The sequence below is a fragment of the Argopecten irradians genome, chromosome 3 (genome assembly GCF_041381155.1).
Source record: "Argopecten irradians isolate NY chromosome 3, Ai_NY, whole genome shotgun sequence".
Classification (NCBI taxonomy): domain Eukaryota; kingdom Metazoa; phylum Mollusca; class Bivalvia; order Pectinida; family Pectinidae; genus Argopecten; species Argopecten irradians.
The window spans coordinates 29,163,319-29,177,738 of NC_091136.1; the positions used below are offsets into that span (position 1 = coordinate 29,163,319).

Here is a 14,420-nt window from a genome sequence, read left to right on the forward strand (position 1 = left end):
ATATAGCGGATCTGTTGCACTAGCTACATGTCGTAAAGTAATTAACCAAACGGAGGTCTGCAAAAAATCTTTATTTCTGTGGTCCAATATCTGTTTGACATTAAAAGCTTTATGTAAACTGCAGTGATAACTACAAATCGTTCTACACTAACGTGCGCTACTCCCGTTAGTAAGTTAGAAGTTAGAAATTCTACAGACATTTCCATTCCTCAGACCTTTATATGTATTCCCTCATAAATACATATATATGTATATATGTAAAGGCACACTTTATATCAATATATGTTATTAATAAAAAGAAATAAAGAAAGAAAGTAAATAAGAAAGAAAGAAAGAAAGGTCAACTTGCATCGATTAACAAATTAATCAATTTATTAACCAATTAATCTTCAACAAAATGTACATTTTGATATTGTACCATATACATGCATACATGCACTGTCCTTCTATCATTGTGATTTTTGTTATCAATATTGATCAAGTGAATAACACATTAGAAGACTTTCTTCGAAGTTATCGTTCTTCTTATGAACTCTTTTGTGACTGAGGTAAGAATGTCGTTGTGACCGTAAACAAAAATATACCGGGAAATCACCGACAGTGACCGAAGCACGTGTTTTAATATCTTTGTAAACATTCTGGAAGGAATGTGAAGTTATCAGTTATCGATAACATTTTTCTGTTTAACATTTGATTTTCTCAAAATGACAGCAATGACTTTGATGTCTCACATCAGACGGGCATTCAGCACAAGGTCATGTTTACATCCCGGCAGCAAAGCATCACTGACCAAAGTATTTACTGCAGATGAAGTACAAACATTCTCTGAAATTAGTCATGACAAAAATCCTATTCATATTGACCAAGAGTATGCTGCAAAGACACGATTTGGGAAATGTATTGTTCATGGAGTTTTGTTAAGCGGGTATGATATTTAAACATAAACACTATATACAATGCATACATGTACATGTACACAGGTACAGATGATCTATATCTAGGCCTATATATGATACGTTGTAGAATCCGTTTCCGGTTTTAAAACAACCATGATATACATGGACATTGTGTATGTACGTGTAGTTTGTGCATTACATGATATAATTACACACTGCATACAGTATATGCATAGATATTGGCCTGGCTAGTACATGTATATTGTATATACAACATACATTTGTATGTACAGCTAGAGGACATGTACAGTAGGCTATACAAATATTTACATTGTATGACCTACATGTACATGTACAACGCACTCTATATACATGTATATCAACATAATACATGTACTTAAAAATGTACATGGGCAAGTTATTTAGTACATGTTAGTGTACATTATGCCTTGAACAAAATGTTAATTCCTATCAACAACTCAGTTACAATACTTCTGAGTTTTAGGTGAACTTCTTAGGTAAATTTTGTTGCTGTTTTACATTATAATGAAACTAAAAGCCAAGGTAATTTTAAGGACATGCTAAGATATGATGGCAAGGGAAAACCAGAGTACTCAAGAAAAAACCACCAACCTACAGTGAATCCAGTGTACATGCAACTGACAACTGCCTCACAAATTATACAACGGAGACACAAAACCCAAATGTAGAGGGCTAATGGTAGAATGTTGTTTAATTCATTGACAAAAAAAATTACTACTAGTGTTGTGAAAACAGGCTTTAATACTGTTTCTATTGACTAATATTACTGTAAATCCTATCCACAGTTTACTGTCTGCTGTCTGCTCCACCAAGTTACCAGGACCAGGGGCTGTATACCTGTCACAGGAACTTAGATTTGTGGCTCCAGGTAAATCACAGACAGGTGTATCCTATTTATGGATATACAACACACACCTGTGTTTAAATTTATACATGTATTCTAATGTATACCAATAAATAAAGTCGAAAACATGTGTTCTTGATTGAACAAGATTAGAGAAATAGTGGATAAATCATCATTTTATTTTAAAAGAATTGTATATGATTAAGTTCAAGGAACCTTTAGTAGAAATACATAATGATTTTTCAAACACGTACAATTTTGTTTTGTTTATATGTAATATTTTTGTTGTCTGTTAAATTCTTAGAAAGGTATCTTTTAATATTGATGACGGTCATTAATTTTGGTCTGTCCATCAATCTGTAGGTCCATCTGTCTATCACAACTCTTTTTAACTGCTGGGATTGTACACATCCTGTATATATCTATTACAGAGTAAAAATGTTAAATTATACCATAACATCAAAATGTATTATACTGGTATGGGAACTACATGTCTAACCCACATAAACATGTAAGTACAAAAAATGCCAAAATGATACTGAACAACATGACCATATATGTTCCATAAGTTCAAATTATGACCTCTTCCTTGGATACCAATTGGCAGTGGACATTTTCAAAGGTCATCTGGACGTGACCCTGAATGGGATGTTGTCAGATCCTCTTATCAAACGTAGGGATAAAAAGGATCTGTATTTTAATCAGATTGCCTGAAAATGTTCCAGTCAAATTGGTGCATTATCTTAAATACTAGAGACTTTGAATAATCTTGAATATTTCAGATCCTGAATATATTGACACAGTCAAAATATTGCATCATCTTGAACGTTATTATTAAACAGCCGGATATATTCCATAGTCATACTGTTGTATCATCTAGAATATTAGTGACCCTAAATATATAACAGTCAAATTTCTGCATCATCATTAATTTCAGAGAACTTGAATATATTCCAGTCAAAATGGTGCATCATCTTTAATGCTAGAAACCCTGAATATATATTCCACAGTTAATTGCGGTGTCAACTTAAAGACTCGAGAACTTTATATATATTCTACATTCATATTATTGTATTATCTTTAATATAAGATACCTTAAATATATTCCACAATTAAAATTGTATCATCTTGATACTAGAAACCCTGAATATATTCCAATCAAAATGGTTCATCATCTTAAATAATTACGACCCTGGATATAATCCACACAGTCAAAGTTTTGCACCATCTTAGATACTAGAGATCCTGAATATATTGACACAGTCTAAATTTTGCATCATCTTGATTAATCAAATCCCTAAACATATTTTGGATAGTCAAATTGATGCGCCTTCTTGAATACTTGCCACTGTGAATATATTCCACACAGTCATATTGTTGCATAATCTTGAATACTAGAAACCCTGAATGTATTCTGCTCAATCAAGTTATTACACTATCTTGAATACTAGACACCATGAATATACATGTATTCCAATGTATATTTAAAATATTGCACCATCTTTGATACTTAACACACTGCAAATGTTTCACATCTTGGATACTAGAAACCCTGCATGTATTCTTCATAATCAAAATGTTACACCATCTTGAATACTAGACACTCTGATTATATTCCACAGTTCAAATGTTTGAAATACTAGAAACTTAGAAAATATAGCACCATTTTAAACACTAGACACTCTGAATATCATCCTTTGTACTAGACACTTTGACGTAAGTCTAGAGTCGAAATGTAGCATCATCCATGAATACTAGACTTCCTATATAATATTATGTAAATCTTCCTGCAATTAATTCCAAAATACTAAATACACTTTTTACTCACCGTAAAGTTAACAATGACGTTGTATTATCGAGTAAATTAGGTTGTAGATTCATTCTCTGTTTAAAGAAATTATAAATTTCTATTCTGAGACTTTTGGTGATAATTTAGTTAAGTTAAAAAAGGAAATCCTTATTTTAATTCCAGGAGGTAAAATCTGACATACCAAACATTATCAGCATGTCCTCTGTTGTGAAGTTTCCTTTTTGCATGCACAATGATCTATGAACTAGTATATTCATAATGTGACTTTCAGACTCACTTTATAATTTTCATTATATAAAGTCAAATTTCTTTCTTTGATCAATTGTGTTTTTTAATCTCAAGCTATGACTTGAAAAAATGAGAAGATTCTTCGCCACTTTTTGAACGCAACAGGTTGTTATCAACGTAATTGTCTTTGACAATGGCTTGCTGTTTTGAAAACTTACATTCCAAAGCTATGGAAATATTCGTGCATTGCTCAAATATATTTTAATAATTTGAAATTTTAATAAAATGGAAAAAAAGATAATTCACTCTTGTCGTCTGTGTCATCTTTCATTTATCGTAACTCCTTTTCATGATAACTTGTTGTATTGCCAAATTTCCTACTGAGATGCATAGTATATAAACATGTTTATGGGAACATATTAATTCTCTATACAATCTATACACCTATGATCACACCCTGACGTTAAGTAAATAGATCGGCCTTTGTGTCCGATGTTGTGTGTTTATCTTAGATCAATATTTACAAAGACTGTGATAAATGCATATTCCAGGTTATTAAGTTCAGTTTCTATGGATCGGACGTTTCATTGTTTGCCATTACGCATAACGGTTATAAAGATTGTGTTGATCCGTTATCATTCAGAGTTCATCGCTACACCACACCCGCCGGTATAGCAGTCATTGATCTCCTGTCTCTATCCACAATATCAGCAGGAAATTGTTTTGTCATACCTGACGGGCCTAATGTACATCTACCCGTAAATATCATTCGGTTAATGTGAAAATGGAATTGCCAATACTTCCTAGCTTATTGTAAACATTCTCTAAATTGATTGTCATTTAAAAATATTTTGACATGTGTAATTTCTTTTGTAATAGATGAATTTTGAACTTGTTTGTTTTCAATTCGTTGCGAGAATAGTGACAAAGTCTGCAAAGAATTTGAATGAATTTTTTTTATTTTATTCAGAGACTAAACATAAAAAACAACCTATTCAAATGACAACCAATTAAGAAATTTATTTTTGCTCTAACAAACGTGACCACACATAACTTTGTGTGATAGGTCATTATTATTTTTCCTTGATATGAGATATAGTATTGAGGCTAATATCTTGACCACAGAAATTATCAAATATCATTCGATCTTTTGCAATGACAGGTGATGCGTCTCAGATGTTTATGTTTGTCGGCGATGGAGCATCTTTAAAGTGCAAGCATGTTATTGTTAACTTTTCCTATTAATTATTTCTATTTCATGTGTTATCTATTTATTTTTACACAGTGTTGAGTTATTGTAATTGCGTTTTTTGTATTAGTGTTAGTGAGGTTTTTGGGTTGCCTCATTATTTATTTATTTTTATAATTTTCTTCTATTTCTATTTGTTATTGGCAGTGCAATTGATCTACATTTAGATTATGCTATTGACTATACAGTAATTATTCTATTTCTAGATTATGTTATTAAGTAGACAACAATTATTCTATTTTTAGCGTTCGTTGGCCAGTCCGTGACAGCTGAAGTTGAGGTAATGGACATTGAACGACTTGTTATGACCTTGTCAACCACCGTTCGGGAAACGGATACACACAAAGTAAGAACAGGTTTTCCGTCATTAACACTACTATTTATTCCGACTATAAGACATCATTTCATTTTCATCTTTCATTTCATCAATGAAAATTTATATTACCTGAATTAAAATTCATTAGATAGTATCATCTCTGAAAATGTAGAAATTATAATTGAAAGATGTGTTCTATTTTTGGTTGACTACAATGGACGCAAAGATGATGGATTGATTGCTATTCTATAACAAAACGTTTATACGCTTATTGTATCTGGACTTAATGTCTGATTTGTATAAGCATAATGCACTTGTTATTGTCCAACCATCATGATAAATAATCAGTTAATTCACTTATCCAAAATATATATAGTTTTATTCAATGGAAGAAGAATAAAGCATGACTGATTTACTTGTACACGTCTAAATAATTTTTTGGATTACTTACTCTATGTACCCAAACGTTTCAATTTTTCAGGTGCTCTTAGAAGGATCTGCCAAACTTGTAATACCGAAGAATTTAGCTAGGGGGAGATAACCCCTGTAAACTTGACGGGAATAGTTTAACTTTCCTCTTTGCTGTATGTGATTCTTGATTTCTAAGTGGTATTATTAGGTAGATATCTGTTTAAGTTGCTATTCTAAGTTGATCTAATTCCCATTGATAACGTGATTTATATATGGCCTTTTCTATATAAGTATGAAATAGTTTATGTATAGTCAAGAGAAAATGCGCAAAAAACGTGACAAAGTGAATTATGTACATGTACCTATTTTAGCGCAGTTTGATTTTAACTTATTTCATTTTTGATGTTGAAATGTCAAGAAAATCGTGTGAATTGTGGCAAAGACAATGCATTAACAACTTTATATAGATGAGTATTATTAAGAAACTGGAAACGCGCTGTAAAAGTTCCTTGGAAAATAGACAGTGAAGATTATATTTGAAGTACGTTATAACAGTATTCATATATGATTTCATTAGTGAGCTGGTAAAGGATGAAATGCTAAGTGTTCATTATAAAATGATTGTACTTCCAGTCAAATACTCAATACGTATGTAAGTTTAATTATTACTAATGTGGTCCACATGACCAAGTATGCCTTAAATTATGTTTTGTAAAACATTGAAATCGGCCATTTACTGTAAACCGACTTATTTTCACGTCGATTTAATTTCGCGTTTTTAGACCTAACAATTTTTTCACGTCGATTTAATTTCGCGTTTTCAGACCCAACACATTTTTCACGTTGATTTAATTTCGCGTTTTCAGACCTAACAATTTTTTTCACAGCGATTTAATTTCGCGTTTTCTGACCTAACAATTTTTTCACGTCGATTTAATTTTGCGTTTTCATACCTAACAACTTTTTCGCGTCGATTTAATTTCGCGTTTTCAGACCTAACAACTTTTTCATGTCGATTTAATTTCGCGTGTTTAGACCCAACAATTTTTTCACGTCGATTTAAGTTAACATCTTAAAATTTAAGAGCGGTGTTCTTACTAAAATGTGTTCGCGGCGATTTAATTTCTCAAATTCTAATCGATCGTGAAAATGCATTCCAACGCGAAAATCAGTATATTTACAGTATTCAGAGAAGCCTACAAAGAAGTGTACTTTACAATAACCCCTTTTATCTTTAAGATGAAAAGTTCTTCTCTTTATTACGATCACTGATTAAGATAGTTGTTTGATCACGTCTACGTATATCTGTACTAGACGCTAAAATCATATTTGTAAAAATATCGGATAAAGTATTTGTGTAAACTGTATTGTCGAAATGATTTCTGATCAATGCAAAGTAAATAAAAACAACACAAGTATTTTTTCGGCAATAATTTTAATCTTTTTAATTTCGCTGCCATTTTCTGATCATTTAAATATAACAATCTAAAACTTCTAAAATATAACAGACTGAGAAATATGAAAAGAATATTACAGTTTGAATGCGGATCCCTGATACTATTTGTACAATAAACTCCATTCTGTGTCATAGGCGTTATGTTAAAGAATACAATGTAATTATGTGTGAAATGTCAAATACAATTTGCAAATATCTTAATTGTCATGGTTCGAATTTATGTAGTAGTTTTCCTAGAGCAGATCATGAAATGTTTGAAGTCAATAATCCAAGCACATTATGCGAATTTCTTATAACATATGGAATATACAGGTAATAGATACAACGATTCACCAATAACTGACTTAGAGAGGTAACAAAAATATTTGAAGAATAATAAATGATACAACTTATAATTATACTATTGTATTCTTCGTTAGTGACTCAAGCATTAATATGTTCATTGTATTGCACATTCTAATTTGCGAACAACGAACAAGATGGACGTAAACAAAATAGCTTAAAATGGTGACTAAATCGACACATACAAATACCTTGAGAAGCCTTATAATAGGAATTCTATTTATTCAACAGATAATCTTCGATTATGTAACATCATGATAGCATGCATCCTCGTCATTCCAGAGATTACTATCCTTCTTGTAATATCCACCCCTGGATTATGTCATAATGAAACGTAAGGAATTTCAGGGAAACAAGCACGGCCTACAATCTTTGAAATGATATAGAGAGAGAGACGTCCAACTTCAAAGTCATACAATGTAACGTTATTTAGTAATTACCAAATAATGGTACAGTACATCGTCGGTCATCGTCAGTTTTGTTATTACATAGTCCAGGGGTAGATATAACGACAGGGGTAATTATCCCTCGGATATGGAGGTAAGATGACATGTAAACAGAGTTCCATATGACTTAAGTTACTTACAATATGCAGGAAATATGAAGGAAATCGCTTATCTATATTTGTCGAAATACATGTAGCAGGAAATACTGATAAAGTTTCTGTGAGCATATCATGAATCTTATTTTACTCGTTAAACTTATTCATAATTAATATAAAATATGCACTAGTATTTATCTACGAGATAATTTACAGAGTAGAATGATTGTCATTGCGTTACATTTGTAATACATACACGTGAATGTCAATGCAATGAGAAGCTCCCAAACAAGGACCATCTCCTTTTGTTAAAGATAGAAAGTGGCAATAGTGGAGTTATACTTTATAAACAGTTTATACAGATTTTCTGATGGAATGAATCGCCATTTTTATCACCGAAGAAATATATATATATATAACAACATTGTGTACAGACATACACAATATACCCGTCTTCCTGTGTCACTTTCCTAATACAAAATGTATCAACAAGATAAAAGTAGAATGTCAAACTACTTATCACCTGAAACATACGTACAGAATGCATTAATGTCCTGTAACTGTTCACGTTCACCATCAAAAAGACAGCCTATCTACTCAAGCACCGACGCATGTCCTTCTGAAACACACATTCGACTATTGAGACTGTCAAAAAGTCGGCTGGCTGTGTGTGAAACCACTTTCGAGGTTTGCAATCACCATTCCTACATCGCCGTAAGAAATAATTTCTATTGTAGCATGATTTCGGATGGAACTGTGAATCCTCCGCAAGTATCGTTAAACGTTATTTGTTTTTGACCACTCTAACCTGCTAAGTATAGCTGTTTTTCTCTAAGTTAAATTCCGAAATGAATTCTTGAACATTGGTACCTGCCGTAGAGCAAACAATGAGATAATGGCTGACAATTCTGGCCAACTATATAGAAGATGGGATTGGCCAGATGCACCTCCCGTTGGATTGCCTTATTCACTGGTAGGATAAGCAATTCTTAGCGAGATCCATCTCCTGTAGTGTGTCAATTGTTATGCCAGAACTTGACTCAGAAATTCTTGGCTAATTTCACCTCCTGTAGAAACTCCTTATTCCGTGGATTTTCCTCGCATTCCTGTAGGTTATTTGGGGGAATAATCTCGTTGTATCTGCAACACAAATTATATCAATTACAAGCACGACACTATGCTATTTTACTTCATATACTATCGAGAACTTCTTGTATATATGTTTCAGTATTTTTTCGATGTTTTTATTTATTGACTTACAAAAACAATACATAATTTACATTATAACGCAATGACACTTCGGAGAACTTAATCAATGACTCACCGCGTCCAGTCTCCTTTACAAATGATCCATGGACTGATGTCAACCTTTTGGTGAAGTTCTGGTGAAATCTCGGGACTAATGAGATTTGGTGTTCCTGCGCTTTTACCTCTGGTGATGAGTCTGGTCGCGGAGTCGTAACAGCAGTGCTGTGCCGCTAGGGTGTCAGTACCGGGGACCAGTTTGGACCGGATACAATGTTGTGCCGCAGGTTTATAGGTGGCCATGGCCTCGTCCTCCCCACTGGCGTCCAACCACAGGAAGTGTCGTTTCTTCTGCTTGTCCCACACCTTCTCGTTGTAGGATAGGTGTAGTGGGTACGTACAGGGACAAGACGGCAGGTCCGTCTTTTTAAAGTATTCCGTGATCACCTCTCTGTTACAGTCCATCCAAGTACCACAGTTATCCACCTCTGTTGATGAAAAAATGCACGGTATTTATTTTTGATATCTCACTGAAGCATTCCTCTAAAGATATCGAAAACCTCACTCCACTCCAACCAGTCACATTATACAAAAACGGGCGCAAACCAGTCGTTCAACTCATTTCGTGCTGAGCAGACTACTTTTGAGTCGGCCAGGGGACAAAACCCAGAGCCTTCTTTACAGGGGCAAGCACTTAACTCAAGGCCAAAATTGATGCGGTTTCAAGGGAGACGTAAAGAAGAAGAGAAAACATGAAAACATAATTTCCCAAACAAAGTCACCATGGTATGTATATACAGGTTCTACAAAACCAAGCATTTTAATATTTCTATTATTGCAAAACGTTAACTTATCCGTTATTGTAAAAAATACACAATGGACGGCCAAAACGGGTTGTGAAATATATCAAGATATAATTTAAAATTAAGCATTTAGTCTAGGTACATCCTCAACTTCCTTTTGGTGTCTTACGCAGTAGTGAAGGTTCATTATTTGCGCCAAATACCATTATTATGCTTTAGATAAATACGCGCTGACTAAGAATATGATTTATTGTTTATGTGCGTAATCATTCTTTCTACTATTGATTTATGATTATTTATAACCGCTTTACCAGGGTAGATAACGTCCTAGGTATACCGTACCCGTATTTATGATTTAGTACATCACAAAAATGTCAGAGTGTTTTCCCTGACTACATGCATGTCATGTATAAGGTTAGATATTCATTATGTTTTGCATATAAGCGAAATTAATATATTGACAGGTAGTTTGTTAAATGCCATTTTTTAAATTTAAAACGTCCTTGTGTAGGAATATAAATTGCACCTAAAGGGAGACAACCCATCTTTCCTTCTTTATATTCATACTGCTTGGTTATTTTTTCTATATATATATATTTTTGTAAGTAACGTTTACACCTTCCCTTACCTTTGTTTACCTAAGATCTTATCTCTGTTCCGTAAATTGAAGACCTTGATTTGCAATTTGTTCTATAAAACATTTAAGGAATGGAAAGCACATAAGGTCACTACTAAATACATGTTTGGTTTATTCAATATCATATTCCATATTCAGTTATACAATTTGGTTTACCTGGATCTATGTAATCTTTTCCTGGAGGCTTTGGGACAAAATTGTCGTTTTCCCACAAATAAAAACTACTGAAATGTTTCTTTCCAGATTCCTGAGTCTCCTGATTTCCTAAAATGAAAAAAAAAAATTCTTTATCTCCAATAAATACATAAATTCAAAATCGAAAAAAAGAACAAAACATATTGCCAAATATAGACAAAGTTTCTAGGGAGGCCCTTAAAAAGTATAAAAAGTACGGCTGATAGAAGCAGATGCTTCAGTGTTGGTGCTCTGCTGCATCAATTTAACTCAACTTGTCATAAAAAATTAGGTCAATACCGGGTCAAGTTACGATATCAAATGTGAATCTGGAAATAAACGACAACAGCGTCAAATGCACCTTATGAAGCACTGATCTAGTATGACCTTATACCTTATTTCAATACGTGAAATAGACTTTTCTGATGAGATCATGACCGTTACATTTTCCAATAGTCTTCCTTAATTTAGATGCCTAAAATTCCTGTATTAATAAAATCGGTCAACCTGGTTATGTAAATTAAAGTCATAGAAACGTTACTGTACGGTATAAATCATTGACAACTGCGAACTTAAAATCACCATATTCTTAAAAGTAACGGCTTCTTCATGAGCTTGCCTTGTTGGTTTCGTTTAACGTGAAGATTATTAGAAGGTTTACGCAAAAAACGTAGTTTTATCATTTGTTGACTTTCCTGTCCAAGTATCAGCCTTTGTATTGCACAAGAATGATAATTCCCTGAAATAATGTAAACAGAATTGCCATTACCAGTTCACCCACAAATACTAGAATATAGGGTTAATTATATGTTATAAAAAGTATAAAAAGGACGAAATAATCTACCATTGCCCTCACAAGAAGGCATGAAGCAGACCATCGACTCCACCTCTTTACATGCCATGCCACATTTCCTGTTTCTTTCTTTCTGTCCGACACCACATGTGGTACTACATGGTCCCCACTCTGACCAACTCCACCTACCATCACCTGAAAATACAACGAAAATACCAAATTCACCTGGAATAACACAATAGTATTTTATAAATGAAGACTTAATGCTTAATAGCATTCACTATGAAGAACAATTTCATGCTTAAAAATGTGGAAATATAACACTGTTTTGTTTAAAGTTTTTTATTTATACTGTGTAGTTACCTAATTAATGAGATATTTATAAATTTACTTCATATTACCATTAAGTTCCAAAATCTATCAAACATACACGAATGGTTTTCAAGGAGCTAGCAAAGCTCCATAATCAAATCCAAGAATATTTTGATGTTATATCTATAATATTTGGGAAGGTCTAGATAAATCTAATTCGTTCATTAGAAGTTAATAAAAAGCCACGCAATAAAGACGTTGGTGTTAAAATACCAAGGATTACGTTATCTCACTTTGTGGTTCTCTCTAATACAACTGATATCTGCTCTGCCAGCTATACAAATATAACCTATCCCATTAGTTGAATCTTTGTAACTATCCAACCGCCGAGTGTGTCCCACTAAGCCTATATCTACCTGCATAACTCAAACACAATATGTGTTTCATGTTGATTTATATCTTCTATTAATTATTTATTAAAGCTTTTTTGTTCGTATAGAAGAACGCCCATTCGATTTTTTCTAGGTTTATCGAACTTATCCTTTTCACAAATTGGATTCGTCATAAATATCAGCTATCTTTCGGCAAAAGAGAACCTATTATTTTCTGAAAATTTGATGTGCAATGATGCAATTTGTCTTTCAGCATGATTAAATTATTTCTCCTAAGCCATATTTCATAAAACTATTACAAAATCTTGCTGTTAAGTACGAGTACATCGTTTATCAAGTGAACTGGTGCCGCAGTTGCATTAAATGTTAACCTTTTCCTTTGACCTGGATACGTTATTGTAGTATAACATTAAGTTATGTTGTTCAATGCATAAGGATTGATTTCAAAATTGCCTAGCATTCGTCTACACGATAACATTACAAAACTAATATGATTAAACCCTTGCCGAAAGAATTAAAATTGCGATTTGCTTGAAAAAATCAGTCAATTTCTTGCACCCCTACAACATCAACTTAATAGTCATTATTGACGGCATCGAGAAAGCCAAAGACAAAAAGGACCCATCAAAAATATATTAGGACTAATACAAAAGCTGGTGGTGAAATTCTTTCACTTCACCCTGTACAACGTATCGGTCGAGATATAGCCCATCCCTTGATGTTTTAATTCACAATATATTAGTTTAAGACAAACTTTTACATAAAGAAATGAGTGAATTATCTTTTTATTAACGTAACGAGAGTTTAATTTTCAAAAAATATAATATTTCAGCTTTAATACTATATTTAACATTATATAGATCTCCACGTGCACACACCCAAATCATGATAAGACGAAAACAGACACTATCATAACAGTTTAAAACTTTTAAAATGAATACATACAGGTAGATGATGGATAGTATATGAGTGTTGAAAGGAAATGTGTATTTCTCGAAATGAGGCGCTAAAGCTAACTGTATTTCACAAATGGAAAAATAATTGATCGTTGCAACAAAAAATAAAAATAAAATGAACCGTGGAATAAATCAGTTTTGTATGCACCATCCAATTACATTTTTAGGTCATTTCTTTTTCAAATTTTCGCATTAATGTCTTAGACTAGTCTTAAATCCTGGAACAGATAATGCCTGTGGTGCAATTATACTTATTTAAAAACAGGCATGTGATTTACCTGATGATTAGTTAGGTAATTCTTTTTTTTTTTTTATATTTTTTTTTAATTCTTTTTTTATTCTCATTTTCAATAGGTTGATTATTTTTATTGACATGCTTATTACCAACAACTGATCGTGTAAATGTGTAATGAACTCTCAATTCAAATCTTCCCAATACAACCACAAGTAAATCCGCTGCTCCTGCATCAGATAAAAAGTCTCTTGACTAGATATGAAGTGTCTCTTCTTCCCTACTGAGTCCTACCCATACAAGATTATTGTCTCCTCAGCACCTGCCTTACTAATTGTTATATCATTTAGTTACCCTATTCTAAATTAAGTTGATACCATTCGACATCCCCATGCCGCCTCTGCTTTGGACAACATGCAATAAACATTACATACATGTTTTAATACCTTAGCCAAAATGTTTTTATGTTTGATGCATCACATAAAAATATATCAAGTGAATTCTTAATATAGAAATGCTATCATGCGAGGTAAACATAAACTTCCACAAACAATGTACCTCATGCCAAAGACGTAGCCAACCTTCTCTAAACAAACGGTATATAAAAACCTAAGGAAATGGAAATCCCGCAGCCTGATCACTAGCTACGTGTTCAAACGACTTTCAGTGGTATTAGGGGGATTATCTCTAAAGTCAAAATATATTTTCTCCTGTACTATATCCTTTAATACATGTGACTTT

General features: G+C 32.9%; 2 protein-coding genes across 2 annotated transcripts in view; one reads left to right on the plus strand and one right to left on the minus strand.

Moving 5' to 3' along the window:
* Positions 1-557: 557 nt before the first annotated feature.
* Positions 558-7,448, plus strand: LOC138318134 (hydroxyacyl-thioester dehydratase type 2, mitochondrial-like). The gene is made up of 4 exons (XM_069260257.1): positions 558-925; positions 1,724-1,806; positions 5,315-5,415; positions 5,867-7,448. Exons 1-4 carry the CDS (start codon positions 705-707, stop codon positions 5,924-5,926), a joined length of 465 nt encoding a protein of 154 aa, XP_069116358.1. The 5' UTR covers positions 558-704; the 3' UTR covers positions 5,927-7,448.
* LOC138318133 (uncharacterized) overlaps positions 7,215-14,420 on the minus strand; it is a 34,477-nt gene continuing 27,271 nt past the window's right edge. Inside the window, exons 4-7 of the mRNA XM_069260256.1 lie at positions 11,839-11,982; positions 10,977-11,084; positions 9,460-9,868; positions 7,215-9,275 (exon numbers count right to left, since the gene is read on the minus strand). Coding sequence (XP_069116357.1) covers positions 9,176-9,275; positions 9,460-9,868; positions 10,977-11,084; positions 11,839-11,982 — 761 coding nt within the window. The 3' untranslated portion in view covers positions 7,215-9,175. The remainder of the gene's footprint in view (positions 9,276-9,459; positions 9,869-10,976; positions 11,085-11,838; positions 11,983-14,420) is intronic.

What these genes read in the sequence shown, in the direction of transcription:
- LOC138318134 (XM_069260257.1), top strand. Translation starts at nt 705, where the DNA reads ATGACAGCAATGACTTTGATGTCTCACATCAGACGGGCATTCAGCACA. An exon ending in ACTTAGATTTGTGGCTCCAG is followed by an intron (nt 1,807 to 5,314) that starts GTAAATCACAGA and finishes TTCTATTTTTAG; the next exon opens with CGTTCGTTGGCCAGTCCGTG. An exon ending in GGGAAACGGATACACACAAA is followed by an intron (nt 5,416 to 5,866) that starts GTAAGAACAGGT and finishes TCAATTTTTCAG; the next exon opens with GTGCTCTTAGAAGGATCTGC.